This window comes from Hemicordylus capensis, chromosome 2 (assembly GCF_027244095.1).
Source record: "Hemicordylus capensis ecotype Gifberg chromosome 2, rHemCap1.1.pri, whole genome shotgun sequence".
Classification (NCBI taxonomy): Eukaryota; Metazoa; Chordata; class Lepidosauria; order Squamata; family Cordylidae; genus Hemicordylus; species Hemicordylus capensis.
The window spans coordinates 15,248,879-15,276,855 of NC_069658.1; the positions used below are offsets into that span (position 1 = coordinate 15,248,879).

Consider the following 27,977-nt stretch of genomic DNA (forward strand, 5'->3'; position numbering starts at 1 on the left):
ATGCTACATTGTTGGATAACAATCCCCATCATTCCCAGTCACAATGTCCAGAGGGGATATTGTACCACAACATCTGGAATCCCTGTCTTAAATGTTTCCCTCGAAATGCTAGACTTGACTATTCATTTCACCATGCAATGTTGTCTATGCAAAAATGTAAACTTTTAACAATGACACACACCAAAACACATAGGAAATATTTTAACTACCACTTGATGTATTTCAAATGCAGCAAATTATAAATATATATTTAATGTAAAAATAAAGTCGTATTAAGATTGAGAGCTACAAGCTAGTTGCCTTCGTAAAGGATGGAGATTTTTCAGCTTCATGTAAGGTCTGGAAAGGACATCTGCCATCTTTTGTTGGTAAAGTCTTTCCGCTTCCAGGGCTGCTGCATATTCACGGTGCTCCTCTTCCTTTTCCAAATCGCGGGCATGCTTGAGGTGATCCATCTGAGCTTTGAGGTCTTCCCGATATTCCTTTGCTAGCCGCAAGCGCCTGGAAATATTGTAACAGAACGTGGTGCATACGATCAGGATGAACACACTGAGCATTCACATTGTATAGTTAAAGTGTTTAAAACATTTCACATGTACCATCTTGGTAATCCTTGCACCAGCCCTGTAAGATACTTGTTATCCTCATATTGCATATGGGTGTCTTGAGGCTGAGAGAACAGTGGTTTGCCTCAGCCAGGAGTTCCCAACCTTGGTCCCAGGATGTTGTTGGACTACAGCTTCCATCATCCCCAGCCACAACTGACACCTTTGTGGCTGGGGATGATGAAAGCTATAGTCCAGCATCTGGGGACCCAAGGTTGAGAACCCCTGGCCTAAAGATAACTTTCAGAATTCATAGCTAAGGTGAACCAGAGACTGAACCAGAGACTTCTTAGTTAGGAAGTGCCAGAGTATTGATGTAATAGAGGACAATTTCAGCACATCCTATTGCACATGTGAAAAGACAATTGCTGCTGATGTACCAGCTCTTCTACAGGAAGGAGACTGGTGGTGCAATGCCATTACTCAGGCTGTGTGTGCACCAGTGCTCCTTTTATTCTCCTTTTATTCAGTGTTCCTGTTATTCTCTTAGCGGTCCACACTGCAAAGAGCAGCACAGGAATTATTTGCAAGTATCCCAGTTTGTCAAGTTGTAGCAGTCTGGGGTCCTTCCTGGCAAGCAGATAGTCTAGTCAATTTCACTTTTCAGTGGAAGTTTTTGAGCTAGCTCAGTTTCCCCCCCTTTTGTGTTAAATTGACTAGACCGCAGACTTCAGGTTGTGAGATCTCTTTGTTACTAGAACCCAGAACCCACCAACCAGAGCAAGGTACAAAATGGAGTCTATTACCTACTGCATCTCCTGAGTAGGTATATAACCTGTCTATAGAAAATCAAATCTATGTCAGAGTTATTATGTTCAGAGATTCTGTCACAAAACTTTGCCTTTGATCAGTGACTCTACTGAACAGATTTAATCAATGAATACTTAAGCCATTTGATTTGTGATTGTTAAAATATGAGGATTCAAACTCCTGTGAAGTTCTACTGCAGATCACCCAGAGATCAACCAAGAGATCTCCATATACCTTTTGCCTACCACTGGCCTATACCATATCTTAAATAGGCAAGCCTTCGGTGAGTTGATTCAGCAAGTTCTGGAGATTTCTTGCTGAAAAGCAGAATAAAAATTACTTTTATGTGGGCACCCTTGCATACCATTTAAAGCTGCAAGTTGCTGGAGGAAATGTTCTGCCAGTGATGTGTGTCAAGATATCATAAGGACAAAATTAGCAGACAGAGGTACAAACTGAGTGCTCCCAAGACACACTGCATGAAATTTGGTGAGTACATAAGCCTTTAGTTACATCAGATAGCTGCAATGAAGAGGGTTTCCCCCAGCTCTGATACTGGAAAAGTTGATCCAACCACATGGATCATTTACACATTTATACTTTGCCTCTCCTGTAACAAGACAGCAGGGTGAGGGCTAGGAAGGTCAAAAGCTGAGGGCAGTTTTATTAAGTGGCACCTGTGAAGATTACAAGAACAACTTGGCAGATGTGCCATGCCTCCTTAAATCAGCTAAAACCTAAGCACATTCTGCCCGTGCTTAGAAGGCCTGCCCTGCTTTGGAGCGTCAAATTGCAATACCAGCTAGTAACCTTCAAGATGGACTACTGCAATGCACTCTATGAGGGGCTGCCTTTGTATATATTTCAGAAACTTTAGTTAATCCAAAATACGGCAGCCAGATTGGTCTCTGGGGTATCCTGGAAAGACCAACTGGCTGCCGATGTTTCCAGGTAAAGTACAAAGTGTTGGTACAAGCCCCATTCCATGCACGCCTTTTCCCTGTGCCACATTTTCTTGGCACAGAAGTTTGTTTGTTTACACCACAGACTGTAAGCAGTCATGCAGAGGGAATCAAGATATATTACCTTTCATATTTTTCCGCTTCTAGACGGTTGTATTCCTGAATGGCTACATTTAACAGTTCCTTGTCCCGGTTAAGTGCCTCTTGCTCCAGGGCGTTTCTCTGCACTGCGGGCAAAAGATAGGTTGAGAAGGAGAGACAGCAGGAATGAATTGTCCCTTTTGCTAACCAGGGTCTCCCCTGCTTTGCATTTGAACTGCAGACTACATGTATGGGCACTGTAAGGTATTCCCCTTAGGGGATGGGGCCACACTGAGAAGAGCATCTACATCAGTGTTTCTCAATGTTTTTGGAGTCATGGACCAGTACATTATTCGTGTGCAGTTTTCTGGACCAGCAGTTAGTAAGGGGGTCACCCCCCTTACCCCCAGGCACCCCCCCAAAAAAACAAAACAATTTTGGGCAGCTCTCCAGAGCTCATGTCCAGACAGCCCTCACTGCTGGATAATGTTCATTTTAAGTGAAATAAACATTATCCAGCAGGGAGGGCTGCCTAGAAATGGACTCCGAAGAGCTCCTTCCAGCTCCCACCAGCCCGAAATTGTTTGTTTGTTTGTTTGTTTGTTTGTTTGTTTGGGGGGGGGCGCGATTTTTATTAGTGATGCCTCACGGACCGGTACCCAACACCTTGCAGACCAGCAATGGTCTGTGGACTGGTGGTTGAGAAACACTTATCTACATGATTGCATGCAGAAGGTTCAAAGTTCCCTCCTTGGCATCTCCAGATAGGGCTGAGAGACTCCTGCCGGTAGCCTTGGAGATGCTGCTGCCAGTCTGTGTAGACAATCCTGAGCTAGAAGGACCAATGCTCTGACTCGGTAGAAGGCAGCTTCCTGTGTTCCTATGAGATGCACTTGCTAATACTGAAAGGTGATTAAATTCACACTGAAGCAGCCTGGCCTAAGCCACTCTATCCCAGTTCCTACGGCTGCTTCTCAGCCTTCTCAGCTATTTTTCGTGCATATTACCATGTATAAGAGCTGGCCTGATTGGGGAAGGGGTGGAGGAGAAGGCCAATAACATCCTGGATCAGAGGACTCATGTTTGAGAGCCCCTGGACCAGCCATCAACAGGCCACACAGCCCCTTACATTTTTCCTCAATCTGAAGTTGCCGTGTATCGAGGACCTCTCTTAACAAGCGATCTCTGGCCTCCTTCATTGCCTTCTCTTTCTCAGCCCTCTTGCCCCACATCTTGGACACCTCTTCCTCCCGCAGCTTCTCCATGTCTTTTTCATGACGTTTTTCCTCCTCCAGCTGCTGAGCCAAGTACGCCCGGTATAACTGCTGCTCTTTGAGGAGCTCTTTCTGAAAGAGACAGACAACAGACCCGCTGCAATCTTGGCAAAGTTCACAGCAGAACCTCAGATTGATAAACTATTGATAACATGGCTCACATAAAAAGAAATTAAGACATCAGAAAAACACACATGGTAAAATAACCACAATCAATAAGTAGCAGGATTAAAATATCAGCATAAAACCTCATCATCAAAGCAAGTCCCATAGGATGATTACAAGGCCTGGGGTGGGTGGGAGTTGCCTGGCACTGAAAAGGCATTTAATTAGGGACCAGGAAGATTCCCTGGAGAATTTTATGGAGTCGGTCTCACCACCAAGAAGGCCTTCTTCCCCATCATCACCTGTCATGTCTCTCAAATGGCAGAGGCACTCAGAGGAGGGCCTCCAAAGATGATGTGCATAAAAAGTATTGATTTTTTTTTAAAAAAAGATTATCACAGTACATGGACAGATTATGTTAAATGAGTAGGTGTTCTTGCACATACCCAAATCCTAAGCTGGGTGAGGCTTTAAGGGAAGCACCAGCAATTTGAATGGCACTCAGAAATGGGCCAGCAGCTGGTGCAGCCCTCTAAATAGCAACAAGAATCAATATTTGCTCTTTGCTATTGACTTTACTGGGATCTAAGCATGCCACTGTTGGGCCATGCCCCACCATTTTAGAACTGCCATGTTAGCCCATAACCTGAATTAGCTGCTGGCCTTACTTTCCTTTGCTTTTCCCCCTCTGTGTCCTCCAGGGCTTCTTGCATAACGTGATCCAAGATTTTCATGTCTAGAGCCAGCTCCTCTTGCTTTGTTTCATTGAGACGCCTCGCCTTCTCCTTCATGGAGTCCAGCAACATGTCTCTGCACTCTCTCAGTTTCCGCCGTCTCTCTATCTCAGCACGCTCGTCCTCCAGCTTCATCAGCTGCCGTTCTTCTTCCTACAACCATGGCAAGAGGAGTTGGTCAGCCCACAACGTCTGCCACATAACTTCCCACCAAACAGGGGCTGGGTTTGTTGTCTTATGGCCCTGAAAGTTTCAGAACACAGAAACATAGGAAGCTGCCTTATACTGAGTCAGACCATGGGAGAGGGTGCTTCTCATCCCTCCTGCCAAAGAACTTTATTCTAGGAGATGTTGATTCTAGGAGGCATTGGGGCATTTATACCAGGGATCCCAGCATTCAAGCTCTGGTGCCTTATCTCCTGCACCCCAGCATTCTGCTCCCACTGCAAACCTGGCAGGTTGAGCTCTGTGCTTCAAGGGCACCATCCAAGCAAAGTACCAAACCACCTGAGCACTCAGCTGATTCTTAAGGCCAGCGCTGGCAAAAAGGCTCGATAAAGCCCCGGCCTTAGAGCTTGTTCCTCATTCTGAACCACTTGCCTCTGAACACTACCTCAGCACTCTTTCTCTTGGATCTTCACCCCTGTCTGTTTTGGACCATGAACCTGCTTCTGGTCCAAGTGGATTGACGGCTTGCTGTCTCCCCTGCTTCCTGGTTCTGGACATAAATCTCCTGGAAGTTTTTCACATCCAGCTTTTAGTTCACATCTCCTCCAGAATGGAGGTGTGTGCCTTCACATACTGGCCAAATTTACCCTGAAGTCAATTTCAATTGAGCTATTGTGAGCTATTGGGGACATGCGATTCGGGTTTTTCATTACAGGTTAAGAATGTAGCCCGATTTATATCCCAGGTTAAAAAAACCACTTTTTGCGTCAGTTTTTTGGGACAACTTGCATCTCTCAGTAAAGCCTGCTGTCTGGAAAAGCTCCTGGAGACTAACCTTTCCTGAGCAGGCAGAAGCCTTCAAATGGAAATGAGGCAATGAGGTGGATTTTTTCTGTTTCTCCCTCAAAAGGAATTTCCCTCAACAGCAAGTAGGGGGACAGAGAACATTACCATCAACTTAGCCTCTTCCGCCTTCAGCCGCTTCTCCTCCTCCCTCTGAGCCGCTGCCACTGATCTCTGGGTGTTCAGCATTTGAAGTGTGCCATCATCCCGCCTCGATCTTTTCTGGGCTTCCTCGGCTGCGCGTTTCTCTTTGGCCAGCCTGTCCGCTTCCCAAAGAGCTGCAAAAGCTGCCTCCTCCGTTGCTCTTTGCATCTTCAGTTCCTCCTTCAGGGCCAGCTGGGCCAATCGGTCTTCACACACCTCCATCAGGTGCCTCTTGCTTATCTGTGTCCGCAACTCCTCGGAAGTTTCTCTGAGCCACAGATAAGGAGGGTGGAGAAGGAACAAAAACATGTGGATAGATATGAAAGGCTAAAAAGGCTAAACAATGTCTTTAAAATTCTTCTAAAAAGCACATGTCTAGACATATAAGAAGGCAGAAAATGCTGCTCTATAAAGCGCTTTCCAGGTTACCCACTCAACAGTGGTAAAATGCTTCGGCATTGGGCAGAGCGCATTGAAACTGTAAATAAAGGCTGCTGTGCAAAGCCACCAGCAGGGGGAGCAGTCTTGCAAAAACTCCACGAGAAAATACAGCTATTTATTTGTGCCACCCATGCGACATTATAGGATTGTAATGGGGCAATAACGTCTGAAATAAGGCATCTGAAATGTGAACAGCACCTTGCTGACAGCACAGGTACTGCAATGTCAAAACACAGACAGTTCAGAAGCACACTTAACAGACACTTAGTGACACTGTTCTAGTGTCCAATCTGGAAAGTGCCCAAGAATGGACTGGTATCAAAAGGTATATCTCTGGTGTGCAAGTGTTACTGAGCCTGTGGTTGAGCAAAGTGAAAAAACAAAAGACAGCAGCAAAGACTGGAGTGCCTGCTCTAACTTGAGTGTTACTTCATATGCAACTTTTATTTTTTGTGTTTCCTGGATATTATATTATATTATATTATATTATATTATATTATATTATATTATATTATATTATTTGCAGGAGGAGGGTCTGGTGCTCATCCAAGCTACTTTTCAAACCCCTCCCCCCACCAGAAACACAAAACTGTGAAATGGCTAGTGAGAAAACAAATGAGTTGTACATACCTTTCAAGTATGTATTATATTTGGACCTTACATGCCTGTCTCAAGATACTCTTTACTGGGCTAATCCTTCATTGCTCACAGTAGCTCTGTTATAACTGGGGTAAATCACACCCCTCCCCTCCCATGCTCTCAAGGATCGGGAAGCCTCAGCACCTGCCTCGGATCATGGCCATTCTGAAGTTCCGGAAAGGGCCGGGACGTCTGGCTCTCAGTTGGAGCTGCCCTTTGCTGGCTTCAGCCACTGCCTTATGGTCTCACTGCCTCATTGGCTTGCTGCATGCCTGTCGGTCTGCCTTGCTGCCCAGTCACCCTGTTGCCTAGCCCAGGCACCCTCACTCCGCTGGACCTGACACAAACACATTCCCCCTCTAGCTCTGTTCTTGCTGGATGCCTGAACAGGGCTTCGTTTATGCCTCCAACACTTGTCACTATTATTAATATAAAACAGTATGGTGTTCAATGCCACTGGTCAGGCATTTTAGAGTGGTTCTTCTTTATATGGTAATACATAGGAAGCTGCCTTCTACCGACCATTGCTCCAACTAGCTCAGTATTGTCTGCACAGACTGGCAGTGGCTTCTCCAAGGTTACAGGCAGGAGTCTCTCTCAGCCCTGTCTGGAAATACCAGGGAAGAAAATTGGAACCTTCTGCATTCAAGCAGGAGTTTTCCCAGACAGCAGGCTTTGCCACAGGTTTTCTGTGAGGCTTTACTGCGAGTTTCAAGTTGCTCCCCCAAAATTATGCAAAAAGTGAATTTTTTACCCCGGATATAAATCGGGCTACACTCTAACACGCAATGAAAAACCTGAATTGTGTGTGAAGTGCTCCCTGATAGCCCGCAGGAACTTCGGGGTAAATCTGGCCGATATGTGAATGCACTGCTCCATTCCGGAGGAGATACGAACTAAAAGCTGGGTGTGAAAAACTCCCATGAAGATGCTCTTCCCAGAGCGGCCCCATCCCCTAAGGGGAATATCTTACATGTAGTCTCCCATTCAAATGCAAATCAGGGCAGACCCTGCTTAGCAAATTCATGCTTAACAATTCATGCTTGCTCCCACATGACCAGCTCTCCTCCCTAGACCAGCTCTCCACTTCAGGGAGAGTGCTAGTGGGTCTTTGTCTCTTAGATGTCTGTTACATTCATATGGTTTGAAAGCTATGGTCCTGGATAACTACATTTTAATCGCCTTCCTCTTAATGGGATTTTGATTCCTTGTAGGAATGTCATAACTTCTAATGCATTCAGAGTACAAAACTGCTTATTTTGCTGGAAAATGTAAAGGGAAGAACATCTCTTGTCAAGACCGTCAGAATCATTAAGCTGTCCTGAACAAACCTCAAACTGAAAGTTATTAGAGTAGGTCTTGCTGCATTAGAAATAGCATGTGATACTGCCTTTTGCTGTATCAGACCTCTGATCCATAGAGTCCAGGACTGGGCAGATTTCAGGCACGAAGGATCTACGTGGCTCTTTTCTAGAATGTCAGGTCCACCAACCAGACAGGTGCAAAACAGTGGCCAGGTGCAGGGGGCAGACAAACACACAGAATTAAGGAACATGTGGTGCCTCTGGGCTAGGGTTGCCATATTCTGGCTTTCCAAATCCAGGTGCCTAATTTGCACATTACGTAAACTGGCTTGAAAATAATTTTGCATATGCAAATTAGCAGCTGCACTTTCCAGTTGATTTGTATTTGCTCTGGATATCTACCAGCAATTGTTGGGGAAGACAGCTTTGCCAGGCCATTTTCCTTGACATATTAACAGCAGCAATAGAATTATTTTTTTTAAGCACAGTTTTTTAATTAAGGCTGCAATTCTGTACATGCTTATTTGAGAGAAGATCTATTTGAAACCTACAGTGCTTACTTCTAAGTAGGCATGCAATGAACATGAAGCCAAGAAAGTCCTTAAACATTACAATACACAGCCTGGTAGGCAGATAGTGATTCACATCAAAAACAAGCTATCCTCTCAACTGCCCGAAAGAGATCCCCTGCTGATAACAAACAAGGCAACATTCCTCAGAGGATTACTGTACTTGTAAAAATGAACCCCTCCCAGCTAGCATCCTGTGCTCTTCCTCTCTTAATCCAAGTCCAGCGGTTGAGCAGAATAGTGACTGCACGTTTTGCACCACAACTCTGCTTTTACATGGGCTAGAGCTTAGCTGTTTATATATATGTATACATAAATGAAAGCTGAAATCCAGGCAAATCCGGGTGGGCTAAGCAATCTGGGTGAGATGCTTGAAATCCGGAGGATGTCCGGAATTCTGGGGGGCATGGCAACTCTATTCCGTGCACATGTCCAGCCCAGGTGTTTATTATTAATAAGGGAGGGAAAATGCCTTTCAGGATGCAATCCTATGCTTTAAAAAAGCTGGCTTGAGTGGCATAGCTTCAGGTATAAGCCCCCTTCCAGAAGAGAACTCATGATATTCTCTTCTCTCGCTACTACACTGCTGGAACTGCACTTCTGTGCCACTGGAAGGCTCCACCAATATATCTGCACCACCAGCAGAAGCTGATGGCAGTCCTGAGATCTGGGCATGTTGTGGGTGGGATGGCAGGAGCTGATTTATGACAAATCCCATCAACTCTCCAGACTCTGAACACATCCACACGAAGAGCATAATGTTAGGGGATGGAGCCGCTCTGGGAAGAGCATCTAGGCTCCAAGTTCCCTCCCTGAAAGCATCTCCAAGATAGGGCTGAGAGAGATTCCTGACTGCAACCTTGGAGAAGCTGCTGCCAGTCTGTGAAGACAATACTGAGCTAGATAGACCAATGATCTGACTCAGTATATGGCAGCTTCCTATGTTCCTATGTACTGTAGCTTCAGAAGCGGCGCAAGAAAAATAGTATATATTGAAATCAATGACAAGCAACAAAACTGTTTCCTCCACTTCCTGTTTCATCCTACTTTGTGTCAGGATGCATCCAGATTCCAAGCTTCTCAGAGGAGGAGACGGAGCACACCCTCACTAAGACGCCCCAGCCATGATGAAAGCCGCCGAGAAGATCCATCAGACTCTGGTTGGGTAGCCAGAGCTTGTTGCCTCTTCTTTAGTGAGCCCCTTGGAGAAGGCCTGGGCATCCCGTGCCCGCCTCCATGGGGCTCCTAGCCTATTCCTAGTACCCCTCCGTCACTCCTGGGACCCCAGAGGCAGTGTTGTGCCAGGGATGAATGCCAGCTCCAGAAATGAAGTGTTCACTTGGCTGCTTGGGGCCTCCCACCCCACAGGTCTACTTGGGAGAAGGCGGGGGGGGGGGGGCAGCTTAGTCACTGCATTGGATTGGAGCTGGCCCGAGATTCAGGAAAGGGCCACTATATCACTCTCCATTTGGCACTAGTCTGGGTCACAATAGCTCTTTAACTGAGCCGCTGTCTTGCCGAGCACAGGATTGTAGCTCAGTGGCAGAACAATTCCTTTGCATGCAGAAGGTCCCAGGTTCAGTCCCTGGCATCTGCTGGTGGAGCTGGGAAAGACTCCTGTCTGAAGCCATGGAGAGCCCCTGCCAGTCAGAGTAGGCAGTACTGAGTGAGATAGACCGGTGGTCTGACTCAGTATAAAGCAGCTTCCTATGTAGCATGTCACTGCCACAATGGTGTATCCAACTCAGACTAACTTTGCACCCAATCACAGTACACCTACCCCAGCATAGATAGTGTGTGACACGTGTCCGGGCAACTTGCAAAAGCACAGGAGCCCTGCTGGGTTGGGATAGTTGGCAACTCCACACACATGTCTTTGTTCCTGATGCCACACCATCCCTCATGCTTTTCAATACAAGGTTTTACTTTTTCCCAGCTGTTATTTTCCTACCAGCTTTCTATTTTTAGCAGACAGAGATTCCTTCCTCCTACCCTGGAAGTTTTTCACACGGGGCTTTTAAAGCCCTTTAACTCACATCTCCTCCGGAATGGACAGGGTGCGTTCACACATCTGCCAGATTTACCCCAAGTCCCTGCGAGTTATCAGGGAGCACTTCACACACAATTCAGGTTTTTCACCGTACATTAGAGTGTAGCCTGATTTATATCTGGGGTTAAAAAAAAATCCACTATTTGGGTTAGTTTTTGGGGACAACTTCGAGTTTGCAGGAAAGCCTCCCAGTAAACTTGCGGTAAAGCCTGCTGTGTGTAAAAGTCCCTGGCTGCTTTTTCTCTCCACTGGCCTCAGGATGGGGGCATGGCCCTGAAAGGCATGGGTCAGGGATCCCTCTGCTAGCTGGGCTCAGAATCTGCAACTACATCGCTCTCGGATCCGATGGGCTCTACGGTCCCCATGGTGAGAAAGCAGCACAGTAGTTCATACAATAGAAGGTGTAATGGTTGTGTATTTTGCATTGATGCTTTGACATCAGGGGAGGGGGGGGTGCATGTCCATATTGCTGTGCATGGATTGGCTCATTTCATTTCTGGGGGATAGAATGGGGATGTCACTGGCATCCTGCCCCAGGACTGGTACATGCTGGCACTATTGCCTTAGATGCTGGAGGAGTGGCTGGTGCGATTACACTTCTCTGGTCCCCCACCCCACCCACCCCCGCTATCGTTTTGCCCTCCTTTCTTGTGCTGGACTAGTATAGGGAGGAGAGTTGGTCTTGTGGTATCAAGCACGAATGGTCCCCTTTGCTAAACAGGGCCCACCTTGGTTTGCATTTGAATGGGAGACATGTGTGAGCACTGTAAGATATTCCCCTCTGGGTATGGAGCCGCTCTGGGAAGAGCATCTGCATGCTTCCCTGCAGAAAGTTCCAAGTTCCCTCACTGGCTTCTCCAAGAGAGGGCTGAGAGAGATTCCTGCCTGCAACCTTGAGGAAGCTGCTGCCAGTCTGTGCAGACAATACTGAGCTAGATGAACCAATGGTCTGACTCAGTATAAAGCAGCTTCCTATGTTCCTATAGGATTTGACTACGTTAGGCTGAAACAAGTGGGACACTGGCATAAATGGAGTGTAGGACTCCCCATTTAGTTGTTGCTATTGATGAACAATCTGGAATCAGAAACTCTGCAAATTTAGGGCAAATCACCCGAGATCTGCCCATATATCCCAATTTTCCTCTTGTGACCAAGGTCAGAATTGGGAGTGAGCCACGATGCAAGAGGAAGTCAAACTAGCTACTGCCCATGTATTGCAAAGAACCACCACCAACAGATGGCCCCATCCCCAGTTGCCAGGAGGGTGTGACTGTGGCCACGTGACATGTTCAGTAGTGCTCTTGGGGGGCTTCCACTCATTTCAAAGGCACTTCTGTAGAAGAACTGCTAAGGAATCGTGCTCTTTGTTTGCAGCATTTGTTCACTCTGTGTGTGATCACACACACAGAAGAACAATTTTTTATGCCAATAAGTGTGTCACTTTTATGTTGCTTTATTGAGGTTTTTTAAAACATGTTTCCGTTTCCTACTGATCAGCAGCAGCAAATTTTTATTTGCAGAGTCAATTAAACTGCTGCATCTTCAAATTCAGTTTAGATTGACAGCAGATGTTTAATAGCATTTCCCCCTGCACAGCAGAAGCATAAGGCTCTGTAAAAGGATTCACCAGATTTGCCCTAAAGTTTAATGTAAACGTTAGTTTTATGTAGGCCAATTGCTTTTGCTCAGCTGCTACAAGCTTTAAAAGTTATGCTATGATTATTCAGAGAAATCAGAGGGCAGCATTTAAAAAACCGTGCTGTGTGATATGCTGGTTAGTCTACCCAGAATATGTAGTAGAACATCTGGAGCTTGTAGGCAGAGAAAGGTCAGTTTGGATGACTTCCTCCTATGAGGCCAAGCTGTCCCTTCAACAGTCCTGCCTCTGCAAACACAGCCTACTGAGTGCCTCTGCTGAAGACAGAAAGGTCATTCACACGACCATTTCCCCTTGTTTGGGGGTGGCCTGGAGGGGAGGCAGGCTCCTATCTGTCTCCCCACAGGCGATCACCTTCCTCCTGAAAGCTCTGCCAGACTGCTACTCACACGGCACACGAGCAGTACCACAATGAGCAGCAGAGCTGGGAGCCAGAAGAAGAAGTCCTCCAACATCCCACCATGCACCGCATCAGGAGTGCAGTGCATTGGGGGATTTCCCCGCTGCCGGGCACTCCTGCTGCCCAGCTCTGTGGCTGCTTGGTCTGCAGGCAACCAGAACAGCCACACGACCAGGGAGTGGAGTAGAAGGGCACACTTGTTTCAAAACCTGGACTACCCTGGTGAAGAGTGCTTGGATCGGGACCAACCCCAGCACTCCATATGACTTGGGTAGGGCTGGTCATGTGAATGACCTTGGAATGTTGCATTTTGCCAGCAGAGATCATCACTCCCAGTGACTTGAGCCTGTGAGCCAGGAATCAATTGTTTTTTTGCAATTATTCCTTAAAATGACTGCATTTATTCTCCAAAGTGTCAGAAATTTGTGTGCATGTGTGTGTGGCTTCTCAGGTATGCAGACAATGACAAGCCCAGTACTTTCATAAGCTACTGTAGTTCCTTTATAAGTGTGTCTTTGTGAAATGCTTAATTAAAACCATCACTGCAGATGTCTGCAGTTTGTGAGTTTCTTTAAATTTTCCTACCCATTTATCAATCCCATTTTTACCCCACCTTTCTTCTGTCCTGGAATTTAAGGCAACAGACATAATATTCTGGGGTCATAGCCGAAGGGCAATATAAAAATATAAATAATGCATAAACAAAAATGAATAAATTATATATTCTCATATGGTCTCCTATCCAGATGTGAATATGACCCAAATCGGCTGAGCTGCAACGAAGTAGTAGGGTCATGTGCCTTTTGACCATGTTCTTGTACATAAAGTTGTTCAGAATGTAAAACTAAGGAACCTCAAAGTCTCCAGAAGGGCTGCCCATTGTGAAGCTTGCTCTGTCAGAATCCTCCACATCCCAAGCTGTAGCCTGAAGACCAGGGCTGCACTACCGCAACCCTCTTGCAGATGTTGGAGTACCTTGCATCATCCATGACTACTGGCCACTGTGGCTGGGAATGATAGAAGTTGTAGTCCGACACTAACTGGAGGGCTGAAGCTGTAGATGCTTAAAAAGATCAGCCCCTTTAGTCATGGTTAGCTGTAATGCACTTTACTGTAGGCTGCCTTTGAATGTGGTTTGGAAGCTTCAGCTGGTGCAGAATGTGGCAACCCACCATTTAATGGGCACAGGCCATTGTTCTCAGGCTACATCCATTTAGAAGAATCTGCTTGGCTAACAGCTTGCTTTCAGGCTCCATTCAAAGGAAGGAAGACCCTTCCTCACTATCTCTGCTCCTAATGCTCCTAGTGGTCACTAGGACAGAAGATGCTGAGAGTTGATGCTTTTCTGAGTGGCATCTGTTTGGAAATAGGCTTCAGGACATATGGCTGTTCCACCTCAAGTGCTGGAGCCAGGGGCATAGCTATAATTGAGCAAAAGGGTTCAAAGAACACGGGCCCCCAGCTCCTGAGGGCCCTCCAGCTCCACCCCTCCCTATTTTCTTCATAATCTCCCTCACTCTGGGGAGCCGCCAGAGAGAGGGATGAACACGGGCCCCCTCTCCGCTGACTACACCCCTGGCTGGAGTTCTGCGGCCCTCTGCTGCCTCTGCTCCATTCTCTACTCTTATTCTCCCCATTTCCACCCCCCTCTGTGTGTGTTTTTTTAAAGAGAAAAAAATTGAGCTATTTCACAGAGTAACTAAGACATTCCAGTAAAGAAAACCTTATTGTATTAGATGGCCAGAAATTCACATGGTCAATTTCTGATAATCTTTTGGATTCATTTCAATAGTTTTCTATTTGAGAAATGTTCCCTATATTTAAGAGTTATTTTGAAGTTAAGTGTAATATATACACTGAGTTTTGTATAAAAGAAAATTGCTAAATAATCAGAACTAGCAGACCTGGAGCAGAACGTCTGCACCCCTAGTTATCCCTGACTCTTCCCCCGGGCGTCTCTGATGCCTGCTCAGCCTGCTTCTCCCCCCCGCCCCCTCCTGTGATTTCTGGGTGGCTTTCAAGCCGTCCTGTCCCCCTCCTGCCGCCACCTCCTCTTCCTGGTGGCCAGGCTGGGCCTGCCACTGCCGCCTCCTCACCACCGCCTCCCCCTCCTCGCCACCGCCTCCTCACTGTGGCTGCTGCCACCTCCTCCTCGCCGCCACCTCCTCCTCACTGTGGCCGGGCCCACCACTGCCCCCTCCCCACCACGGCTGGGGCTGCCGCCGCCTCCCCAATGTGGCCGGGCCCGCTGCCGCCGCCACCTCACCGCCCGCCAAAACTCCCTGCCGCTCCAGAACTCTTGCGTGCTCTCCGCCAAAAGGCTGGAACTCTAGCGCGATCTCACAAGAGTTCCACCACGCATCTGTCTGTCCGGCTAAGAGAATTAATTATAAAGATAATTGTGTTAAGAAATGGAGAATATTAGAGTATGGAAGAACTATTTATAAAGTTTTAATACAAGTATATAAAGGTTTTTTAATTTATTTTTATGCTTTGTAATTTTAATGATTATTTTTATATGTAAGTTTTGTATAGTAATTTATACATTGTTTTCACAGTTGCCTCTGAAGAGCTCTCCTAAGCTTGAAACGTGCCGGGCAAGATGTGTTATGATTGAATAAAGAACTGATTATTAGTTACACAGCATCTTTGAGATTTCCTTCCCCCCCGCCCCCGCCTTTTCTTCTTCTTGGTGGTAATGTTCCCAGAAATGGGACTGTGGCCTCACTGGGAGCACTGGGTCCTCAATGCAGAGGTGCACCTAGGTAATTTTAGAGCTGTGGAGGGCCTGGTCTTTGCCCCAGAAGTCCAGGGGTAAAAGTACCTCTGCCTCAATGTCCCCAGGTTCTGCTGGCAGGGACTATTGGAAGAACAGGCTCTGGGGGGTCTGAAGGCTCCCACTGGGGATTGGGTATATGGCTGAAGCTATATAGGGATAGGAATCTTGACTGCAGCTTGGTCCTCCTCCTCGAGGGTCTCCTTGGGTTCTGAGGCTGGGTTGGTCCTGACAGCTAGCCACACTCCCATGCTGACATGCCCCCTGGGCACACCCCTTGCTCTCCCCATGTTCAGCACTTGTCTGCAAAGACAAGGTCAACTATATAGGAAGCTGCCTTCTACCAAGTCAGACCCATGGTCCATCCAGCTCAGTATTACCTACACAGATTGGCAGTGGCTTCTCCAAGGTTTCAGGAAGGCATCTCTCTCAGCCCTATTTTGGAGGTGCTGCCAGGGAGGGAACTTGAAACCTTCTGAATGCAAGCATGCAGATGCTCTTCCCAGAATGGTACCATGCCCTAGCAGGGCTGCTCAACTTTGGCCCTCCTGCAGATGTTGGCCTACAACTCCCATAATCCCTGGCTATTGGCCACTGTGGCTGGGGATTATGGGCGTTGTAGTCCAAAAACAGCTGGGGGGCCTAAGTTGAGCAGGCCTGTGGAATATCTTACAGTACTCACACATAGTCTCCCATTCAAATGCAAACCAGAGTGGACCCTACTTAGCAAAAGGGACAATTCATGCTTGCTGCTACCACAAGACAAACTAGATTCTAAAACATGGGGCAAACTCTCCCTGCATTCCATTCTTGCCTCTGTATACAAGTGTTGAACACATTAATAGGTCATGCAGCCATGGAGCACACCAGCATAGGAACATGGCTAGCTAGTCTGCTCTTCTTTCCCTTCTATCTGGCTTCAGGATGCAAGTAAGAACTGAATGTGTGTACATTTGTTTGAATTGTCCTGTAATTATATTCTAAAGAAAAATCATACAGTATATGCAGTAGCACAAGTTTTGGACCAAGAGTTCCATTTCTTTGAACCCATTGGTGGGTCCACCTGGATACAATAAAGCACAGCAAAGAGTGTTGTGACACCCTAAAACTAATATATTTATTGGAGCCTGATCTTTGTAGCTTATAGACCACTTCTGAAAACTTATGCTACAATAAATGTGGTAGGCTTTAGGTGTCATGAGACGCTTTGTTGTTTTTGTTGCCAGAGACTAAAAGAGCTACCCTCTGGAAGTAATTAAGAGGTTGAACTACAGAGCCAAGAACTTATATGGAATATATTAACAGTTGCAAGAATTCTTGTTGACAAGAAATATCAGGATCCTGTTTTCCCCACCCTAAAACAACAGTTGGCAAAGATTTGGAGAATAGCAACCATATCAGAGCTGACAGAGTATGTCTGCCTTAGAGATGGGGAGCAAAAAGCAGAGACTTGGGGGGGGGGATGGCTCCTCCTTATGGATTTCATGAAGACTAAATACAACTTGGATATTTTGTATTTCTCCATGGGATGATATTGCTACCAATATATTTAATTAGGTAACTGTGGGATATAAAGAGATTTGTGTATGTTTTGTATATTTAGATTAAAAATAAATGTTAAAACAGGCAGAAGTGAGAGTTGAATCAAAATGTTAGCCAGGGAGATAATTTTAATACAAATAAACTCTGTAATTGCTTGATTCCTTCAAAATAAGTCCTCAACACGGCTTTTACAGCCACCAATAAACATCTGCTCCCCCAGATGGCTGCTTGACTACTTCACTTTGCTGTCCTAAGCTTCTTTATTACATGCAGTTCTGCAATTTTAATGTTGCTTCCAGAAGTCAGAAGCCAAATTTGTGTCCCTCACCAACATCCATCTATTTTTATGGGACCAAAGCCGAATTGTTGCAACTACAGCCTTCTCTGTACGAACAAACGTTATACTAGAAAAGAGAGAATAATATGCCTTCATGCCTGTTTTAGAGACATTCTAATTTTCTTTAATACACACATATAAATAAGAAATGATCCCTAATGCAGAAATTGTGATGTTATAAACTTTCTGCAAAAGCCTTTGAGGTGGGTAGGTGAAGGGTGGAGCAAATATTTGCACGTGATAAAATATTTCCATGTGATGTATTTAAAAGCATAAAACAATATTTTTTCTCCCTGTCAAAAAAACCATATCCAGAGCAGAATAAATTATTGGAAGCTTCTCAAGTTGATATATTATTGTTGTGAGCCATCCAGTGAACAATTTGTTCTGGGGCGGCTACCAAATAAAGTTTATTTATATTTATTATATTTGTTTATAATAAACACAGTAAGTCAGGCACTATGCTGGACACAGATTTCCAGGGCTGCAAATTTCAGTTGGTTTAATAGTCTTACAGTGATGGGTTGTAGCCCACAAGTAGGATGCACTAGTGCAGGGATTCTCAACGTTGGGTCCCCAGATGTTATTGGACTTCAACTCCCATAATCCCCAGCCACAGTCTGGTTGGGGATTATGGGAGTTGAAGTCCAATAACATCTGGGGACCCAACGTTGAGAATCCCTGAACTAGTGGGACCCCCACTATTGACCTGTTTTGGTTAAACGGTGCTTTGTTTTTTTAAAGAGAGGAAGGGATTTCAGGCACAACTGGGCAGGAGAGCAAGAGATCTGTGTCATCAGAATGCACATTTTTATAAAAAAAGATAAACATCGTCATGGGGGGAAAAAAGATGATTTAGACTGGGGCCATGGTGCTAGGGAAGGGTTAAGGCTAGGGAAAAGGAATTCTGAAATCCTGCTTTAACCAACTCTAGATTCTGAGACTTCTCCAGGTTTGACCTACACATTTTCAAGTTCATTATCACACAGTCTTGAAGGACAAGAAGAGGGGGTAAGGCCTGCTTTTAAGCCCTGCTGATTCAGTGAGGGAGTTTAAGCACATGCTGGACTACATGTTGGACTACAGCTCCCACAATCCCTATTGGCCACTCTGGCTGGGGATGATGGGACTTGTAGTCCAAAACCAGGTGTAGGGCCAAAGTTCTGCAGCTTTGATCTAGATGCAGGTTCAGTGCCTCAGTGAAAAATGAGTTCCAGCTACTCCAGCATTGTGTTTCCAGTAACTGTCTGCAAGGCACAGAGGACCCAACCAAGAGAATCAGGCAGCAGGACTCAGGTACCTTACTCCCTACACCAGCAGGGCAGCCCTCAGATAGAGGGAGCTATTTACTTTGCTGTGCTGCAGCGCCAACCAGAGAGGGTAGTGCAGTTCATCAGCCCAGCCAGACCATGTGATCTGGGGAACCAATAACACTGGTTGGCTGGCCCTATATAACTGCTGCTCCTGGCTTGGTTCTTCAGTGAGTAACTCATTGCTCAAACAGCCTTACAGGCTGTCCTGACCCTCTGTCTGACCTTGACTACGTACCTGTGTCTGGCCCTGCTAACTTACATTCGCTGCTCTGTATCTTGACTTCTGCCTGGCCTGAACTACATAATCGCTTTGTTGTGGACACCCTGACTCCAACATTAAACCCAGAGTTACCAATCCAGAATTATGTGAAATCCAGGTCTAGGTCTGATTCTACTTTATTAAGAAATCAATTAATGCCTGAACTCAGATGAACTGACCAGTACATGACACCCAGGTCTCATGATTTGCCTCTGAGACAGATGGCAATTGCTTTGTGAAGGTAGGTGCAATCCAGCATTGTTTCTCAATGTCTGTGAAATGGGTAATCAAGAGACACAATAGCCAGGATAGTTTTCCTGTCTCACACATATCCAAATGCTATCACTGTGGAGCTTACATCAATCATGGGTGATTGCTCTGCTATCCAGTGAATTGTCTTGAATTGTCAGCGGATAATCCTGTCTTTCTCTGAGGAAATATCTGCTATGTAGAATTAGAAGCATTGTTTATACCCTATTGATGTATTTAGAATTACACCCTAGGTAGATGCACACAAAATAAAATGATTTAACTGATTTTTCACACCTACAGCCTTGATTTTTCCTTCCTAATACCTTTTTAACACTCTCGGGGAGAGGTGCCAGAAAATCTGCGGACAAAAAAAGATGCCCATTTGCAAGCTCAGAGATGCAGATTTGCTTTGGGAATGTCAATAGAACAATATTCTGCCCAACAACAGTTAACAGGAGATGGGACCCAGATCCTGATCACCCTGGATTGTCCTAATATCCTGAACTAATATCAATAATTAATAGACAGTATCGAGAGGGTGACAGCAAATTGTCACCTTTTTGTGATCCAGGAAGGATGATAATATTTTGAATAGACTATGGAGATCAAATAAGGAGACAACTATAAGTACTGAGCTCTCCAGACAGAGGGTAGCAATCTTTGCCTAACAAGCAGTATTTGCTCATGTGCGTATCCCAAGTGCCTGCTGTCTAGCTGCACAGCTAGCAGAGGCCTGGAACCTGCAGACAAGAGACTGCTCAGTGATTTTCCCCGCAGGGCGAAGAATCAAGGGCTGACACGGTGAAATCCAGCACCAGCCTTTTCCATCTGAAACCTGCATCGCTCCCAAGCCCCAGCAATGAACAAGTCCTTTGAAGCCTTCTTCGTGAACCTGGTGAGATGCCTAACAACACACAGCTCAGCCTGTTCCCCCCTTCCCTCCTCCCTACTAATAACTGCCATCCCCTTCCTAAGCCCTCCCTTCCTTCTTCTCTCTCTGTTTCTCTCTAAATGTTTATTAGGATTTGTTAGACAGCTGTAATTATTGATTGCACACACATGTGATAGCCAGGCACATTGCACTACATATTGAATCAGAAACATGTTTAATTTGGATGACCTGTTTGAATTTTATCCGGATGAGCAACTTTCTACAATAAAGCCCATTGAATTATTTGGGAGTGTTTGGGGTCTTCTTTCTACCTTCGTGCCCAGACTGTACATGGTCACTGTATAAAGAACTGGTCACTTAGTGACACTGGTGAAACAAGCCTAATTTCATATGCTAGCTCCAGAGCATATCTAGTATATAAATCAGGCTTGGTTAACAACGTACTCTGGCCCTCTGATCTAACTGCCTGCAGGCCGGACCCTGCAGGGCCCTGACACAGCCAACCAATTGTAGCCAGAAGCTCAAAAGTATCCTTAATACCACCCATACCTTAATCCACAGCCTGAGGAAGCCACTTCCCCATGCCTCCTGGAAGGGCTGTCTTCGTTTGAGACCAGATTACCTGAACTGTTGCTCGTGTTTTTCCGCCACAAGCTTCCGCCTGACTTCTTCCCGATTGTCTCTCAGCAGTTTTGCTCTCGCTCTCATTTGCTTGTGTCTGTCCTCCATGGTTTCTTCCAGCGATTCCATTTCAGCAATGTAGCACTTTTCTTCTGCTTCCAGGAGATCTCGAAGCCTGAAAAACGTGCATTTTTTAAAAAATCCAACCACATCTTACACTTTTCAAACCGAATTACACCTCTCCCTCAGGATGCTGGGTTTGTGTGCATGAAAGAAAGAAGTCTCTGAGGGCCAAATTAGATATTTGGGGCAACCATGTATTTGTTCAATACAGCCCCACTGGCCTATAAGGTGTGGGTGGGTGGTGTCCTTCTGATACCCAAAGGTTTGCACAGGGGAGTGAAGTGAAACCAGCCCTTCCTCCATCTTCCTCAACCACTTATTTATTTTAGAAATTTTCTCCCTGCCATTTCTGGTCTCAGAGGTAGGTTGCAGGAAATCTGCTTAAAAACAGTAGAGCACAGCAAGGTAAGGCAGGGGAAGAGGGTGGGTTTTGATCCACACCCCAGGTACTCCTCCTAGTATAAACAGTAGTCTTTACCCCACTCCCATCATAGGCAAATGGGGCATGCACATGTTTAACAAGGATGCGGCTAATCCCAATGTCTGGTTTGGCCATAAAAATCCGAGAGAAAGGACTGGCTCTACCTAAAAGCAAACTCAGAGTGCAGCTGTAAGGTGGCTGAGAAACTAATGGGCAGGATGTCCACGGCAGGGGCTGAGGGCACACGACACAGCCATGATGCTGGTGCTAAGCAGGTCTAGCTCTAGTCAGTGCCTGGCGGGGTAACCGTCTATGCTACTTTGAGCTCACCAATAGAAAAAAGCAGGATACACATATCATAAATAAAAATGCAAGAGTTGACTCAGTGTGTGACTCTGGGAGCATCACTCCTGGATTCTTTGTTCCCCCAATTGTACAACAGGAACATAGTTATGAGAGTGAACAAAGTAAGAACTGCTCTGGTTAGTTGGTTCAGTCCTCAAGAGCAGGGATAGCCTATGTTCTTGAGGGCCTCTATTCTCCAAACATGGGTCTGGGAGCCAGAAATATATTTTAGTCTTCCTTCAAATATTCCCTCCTGAAGAATGCACCATTTTCAGGAAGCCTTAGAAACAATCCAGGGTTCTCAAACATGGATCCCCAGATGTTGTTGGACTTAAACTCCCCTAATTGGAGGATTATGGCCCAAAAACACAGGGGGACGAAAGTCTGAGAACCCCTGGCTTAAGGAAATCAGGGCAGCTCTCCCTCCTTCCACTTTATTCTCACAACAATCCTGTTAGGTAGCTTGGGCTGAGAGAGGGTGACTGATCCAGTGTTGCACAGTCTACTTAATGGCTGGGTGGGGATTTTAACCCAGGGCTCTCTGATTCTACTCTGACACTCAAAGTACTGTACCATGTTGTGTTTCGCCCCTTAGGAACAATCCCCAACAGGAACAAATCCTAAGGATGTATAACTGCACATGCTCTATATACCCCTTGTTATCTGTGCCTCATCCCTCCCTTTGTCTTCTCACTTCATCAAAATTTAGATTCAGCTGTAAGCTCCATGGGCAGGGTCCCCTCTTTTTAAATGTCTCTTTAAAAGCACCATGTACACTGATGGTTTTACACAAAGTGTGCGTGTGCGTATGTGTGCACGCGCACACACACACATTCAGAGGTGCACCTGGGTAATTTCTCTGGGTCAATCACTTATCTCTCAGCCTAACCTAGCTCACAGGATTGTTGTGAGGATAAACAGAACCATGCTCTGGGCTCCTTGGAGGAAGAGCAGGATAGAAATATTAGAAAATAAAATAAATATTAAGTTAATTAAAGCCCAGTTCTGTCCTCCTCTAAGTGCAAATGCAAGAAAACAGAATCATCACTTGCTCAGCTGGATTTGGCTACCTCTCTTTTCTCTCTTCTGCCCCAGCTAGGTAGGCCTGCATTTCCGTATCCACTCTCTCCTGTACACGCCGGAGTAGCATTTTGCGTTCAGTATGATGCTCCCTTTCATTGATCTGGCAGCCGAGGAGGTGGGCCTTCGCATACATGGCAGCTTCATGACGAATTTTATCTTGTGCCCTCCAGGCAAGGATTTGCTTTCCAGCCACATTTTCTTTGGGAAATGTTGCCCTCTGCAAAAGGAAGCATACTTTGTCACAGAATGGCACCAAATTTAGATTTTGTGTCAAGCATCCTTTGAAAGAGGGAAGTAGAGCCCATACAGAACAATGGAAAAACCAGACAAGAGGGAATTTATGGCCTCAGATTAGAAGATCCTTCATCATACTCTACCTTGGCTGATGGGGACAAATGCTACCATCACAGTTAGATGGGATTTGGGCATTAGGCTATGTAAAGGTAAAGTTTGCCATCAAGTTGATTTTGACTCCTGGTGCCCGCAGAGCTCTGTGGTTGTCTTTGGTAGAATAGGAGAGGGGTTTACCATTGCCTCCTCCCATGCAGTACAAGATGATGCCTTTCAGCATCTTCCTATATCACTGCTGCCCAATATAGTACCAGGGGCGATTCGAACCAGCAGCTTTCTACTTGTTAGTCAAGCATTTCCCCACTGTGCCACTTAAGGTTGTATTATGCTCCGTGTGTGCTGTAATTCTGCATGACAACAGAAAAGTCAAAGAATGTGCCACTGGCCACAGAATTTAGCTTACTGAGAACCTCATTCAGATTTTTCCTTTTAAATTAATGATCTAGTTCTGGTGGTTGCACACGCACACACACACACACACACACACACACACACACACACACACACACACAGAGGCAAACAGCACTAACTGACAGCAGATCTTCATTGTTTCAGGCAAGACTCTTTCCAAACCCAGTCAGGAGATGCCAGGAATTGAACCTGGCACCTTCTACATGCAAAGAATACACTCTACCATTAAGGATGGTTTAAGGCAGGACTGCACAACATGCGGCCCGCGAGGCCTTTTTTCTTGGCCCCCAGGGCTACACTTCCCCTTCCTCCCCCTGATGCGAACCTCCTTAACCCCCCCCCCCAAATTCCAGCCACTGCACGGCCGAGGAAATGGCTGCGGGTGTGTGTGTGTCCTTCTACCCCCTCCCCTCCTTCCCTACCCTTCTTCTCCCCGGCGGCAGCAACAGCAAATAGCTGAGCGACGTTGGAGCCTGGTGTTTCGCCCCGCGCCGCTTCCCAGCTGTGTCTGCAAGGCGCGCGCGCCTGCAGTTAACAAACTTAACTGCGCAGGCGCGCCTCGCATTTGGGAAGCGACGCGGGGCCAAACACCAGGCCCCAGCGTCACTCTGCTATCTGCTGCTGCGCACTGCCGCGGGGGGGGGGAGGACACACATGCATCCCATAGCCATCTACACCTCGTAGCCATCCCCTCAGCAGCTTCAATTGGTGGCGAGAAAAATGGTGCCGGTGATGAGGTGGGAGGAGGCGGCGGGAGGCGGCGTCCGGCAGCCCTACCCTATGAGGGAGCCTGGTAGTGGTGGGCCCTGGCAGAGGGGGTGAGCGCAAATGGCAGGCAGGAAGGGAGCCCAGCGGGGAAGAGAAAGCGTTGCCAGGACGGGAGGAGGACGAGGACCTCCAGAATGATGGTGAACGGACTCTCTCTCTCTCTCTCTCTCTCTCTCTCTCTCTCGCCAAGACTGCCCAATTATGGGAGAGGTGGAAAGGAAGAACAATGCATTTTATTATGTATTTTGTACAGATAGCATTGTATGTATTTTATTAGAATTTTTAATTCAATTTTATTTTATTTTAATTTTAATTAATTCTTGCCCGGCCAGAACTTCAAAAGTTAAATTTTAATTAAATTCATTTTAATTAATTTTAGTTTAATTTGATTTAATTAATTGATTGATATTAGGTGTTAATTTAATAATCAGTACCCTAAAAATTGACTTTGGCCCCCATGAGCCATGTCACGGTCAGTTTCGGCCCACCAGGTCATTTGAGTTGTGCAGGCCTGGTTTAAGGGGACATAAGGGTTTAACCCCTTAAGTCTTGCTTGGTTGCAAGTGTTGGGCAATGAAGACTTCTCAAGCCAGAGAGGTTGCTGAATAAGAGTTTTAGGGTCAGGTTTTGCTTCTGTTCCCTGCCCAGCTCCCTGCCCTTGACTAACTGAAACAGAATCCATTATGCAATCTAAAAGAAATAATGCTAATTTACTTAATCGGAATAATTGATAGAGGCTGCAGTTCACCTTTGGGGATGCAGAATTAATCCATGACACTCTCTGTGGTTTTTCCTCCCACTGGTGCTATACAAGGCAGCATGCATCCAGAATCTGCATCAGCACCCAGTAAATGTGACTAAATGTTTATCAGGTACAGATGAGATGTTCCCTTCCTGTTTTAAAGTGCCCAGTCTCAGGTCCTTTTAAGGCTTACTTTGAGCTGGGATCTGTGCCTTGGAACTAGTTGGGAACTGTTGTTTTTGCAACACCAGTAGTTAACCCCGGGACACTGGAAGTAGTCGTAAAGGAGGAGCATCCCAAACCAGCCTGCCCATGAGAGACCAACTGAGGTTATCACCTCAATGGGCAGTGAGTCTCTGACACCAGGGCTGCCACTGCCAACCTCCCCGCTGTGTCCAGCTGCATCTCCTCTCTTCCACACTTTCTCTTCCTCCCCCTTCACTTCTTTTTAAAATAGCAAGAGCTACAGAGAGGAAGGATGAACCTAGAGATGTACATATCAGGCAGTATAAACATATGATAATTGAATGAATGAATGGCAGTACTAGTGCACTGCCTGTAAGGGGGGGGGGTGTGCACACGTGCACACACACCAAGCGTGGGAGGGCATTTGGTGCAGCAAAGTGCTGTGCGGGGGTGAGGGGTTAGGCTGGCACCTTGCTGCCTCAGAAGCCTTTATTGTTCCAGTTACACTGGCTGCCCATTTGTTTCCAGGCTCAATTCAACATATTAGTCTTGGCCTTTCAAACCCTAAATGGTTTCGGTCTGCAGTTTTAAAAGGACACCTCCCATATTATCCTGCCTGGCCTCTAAGATCATCTATGGAGGCTCTCATCCATGCCCCATTTTTACCTGATATTCGATTGGCAGGAATGCACGAGGGAGCCTTTTCTGTGGCAGGAATTCCCTGCCTAGCCTCTTCCTCATTAAAGCACCATCACCTGCTGAGGATTTCTTTATTTGAGTAAGTGTCTCATCTCACATAGTAGTGGTTTATCGTATAGTCTTGGTTTTCTGCTCACTTCTGTCTTTTCACTTTATAAACAAAATTAGCTCCATCTTTTATGACGATGTTGATAGGATTTCTTTAAAATTCTGATTTGTCAGCTGCCTTGAGCACATGGTTCAAGTGGGAAGGCAGCACAAAAACTGCTTAAATAAAGTGTATGCAAATTGTCTTTCCCTTTACTGCTGAGTGATCCTTTTTGGCCACTATACATCTTAAATGAGCACATGAGTTATGGTATTCAGGCTCAGCAGAGCATCAGCATATTTTTTAATGAGTTTTACTACATACATGCACCAGGAACCCAATTAAACGACTGATCCATGTACCTTACACCTATTCATTCCCAAGGTCCAAATGCTGCCATGCATTTCCCCCATTCCCGGACCACTTGAGCCTCTACAACTTCTTCACTCAGTTCCCAGTTCTGAACCCAAATAACATAATTCTGCCCCTATAGAAATCCCACTAAACTGAACATGTAATACAGAGCTTCTGAGTATTAATTGCTAACAAAAACTGGGAAATGGCAGGAATATCAATTCCACTAGATCCTGGCTGATTTGAAGGAGTGAGTGCAGAGTAAGAGACTGATTTAGCCTTTCATATGAGAATGTCAGATAGGATGTTAGCACACTTTTGGAAAGATAACCGAGGCCCCATCAATAAAACTTTGGGAAGAAAAGCACTCGGCTGTTTTAAGGTGTTTAAAATTCACATATATATTACACTCTAGGGAAGGAAAACAAATTATGGTTTTAGGATTAATAACCAGATGGATATATTAATGTGCTAGAATATGCTTTTCCTCAAAGCAATACTGGTAAAGTTAAGAGATTTAATATTATAGACAATTCAGATATACAGGGATGTGTTTTGATAGTTTGTGTAAACAATTTGGTCAAATATCTTGTATGTTATATTACATTGTATGTTATAATAGAAACAAATTGCAGTGGCGGGGGGGATATCATGTTAAAATACTGAAAAACCCAAATTGAACCCTAAGGATAGGATGGGGTCTGATTTAATTGATATTGATGGTGATTAAATCTTTCAAAAAGACTTAGAATTGAGTTGCATATGATACCCCTATCTCAAATTCCAATCATCCTCTCATCCGGTGAAATGCACTGTAATCCACGACAGCTTATGCGACAGTACATGCATTCATGTTTTATAGTACCACAACTCTTTGCCATTTTTACTGCAACGGACTAGCATGGCGACCGGGGGAGGGGGGGAGAGCGGATATCATTCTCTGCCACTGCATGTGATGATGGACTTAAGGAGAGCTACAGAAGGATACTAAATACATTTAAAGAAGACAGATCTGTCAAGGGCTATTAGCCAAGAGAGTTAAACAGAACCTCCATGTGTAGGGGCAGTGTGCCTCTGAAAACCACCTGATGCTGAGGGCACACAGGAGAGAGCGCTGCTGCCTTCATGCCCTGCTAGCAGCACCTCCCATTGGGGCACCTGGCCAGTGTTAGACTGTGAGCCCTTTGGGGACAGGGGGACATCTTCTTGATGTAGTAATTATCTTTTGTCCATGTAAGCCGCTCTGAGAATTTTGTTGAGGAGCGGTTTATAAATATACACAGTAGTAGTAGTAGCAGCAGCAGTAGTAACCACTGTAGGAAACAGGATGCTGGGCTAGCAGGACCTTTAGACTGATGCTCAGAGATAAACAGGTGCCCTTGAGGACTAGTCACATGTGCCCTGAAACAAATGAAGGTCGGTGGTAATGGTAATGGTAACGCCTGCTCCTGCCGCCCCCCGCCCCGTCTATAACCGCATCTTCCCTTCTCCCCAGGCACCAGGGACTCACTATGGCCAGCGAGTGAGGCTTGGGTCCCGTCACTTCCCGCAACACTCGGCCTCCGTCGCGCAGCATCTTCCCGGCGTCCTGTTTGCGAGGGCTGCTCTGGTAGCACCGCTACTACTACCGCCGCCGCGGCGACGGCCTCTTCCAGGACGCGCCGCTCGTCGCCTTGGTAACCAGGCTC

The 27,977-nt window shown here is 45.9% G+C and overlaps 1 protein-coding gene across 1 annotated transcript; it reads right to left on the reverse strand.

Annotated features, from left to right (window-relative positions):
• Positions 1–195: 195 nt before the first annotated feature.
• Positions 196–27,977, reverse strand: CFAP53 (cilia and flagella associated protein 53). Its single transcript, XM_053287858.1, has 8 exons — positions 27,800–27,977; positions 22,678–22,907; positions 20,720–20,893; positions 5,631–5,934; positions 4,446–4,664; positions 3,528–3,744; positions 2,442–2,544; positions 196–501 (listed from the first exon to the last, which is right to left on the reverse strand). Exons 1-8 carry the CDS (start codon positions 27,863–27,865, stop codon positions 273–275), a joined length of 1,542 nt encoding a protein of 513 aa, XP_053143833.1. The 5' UTR covers positions 27,866–27,977; the 3' UTR covers positions 196–272.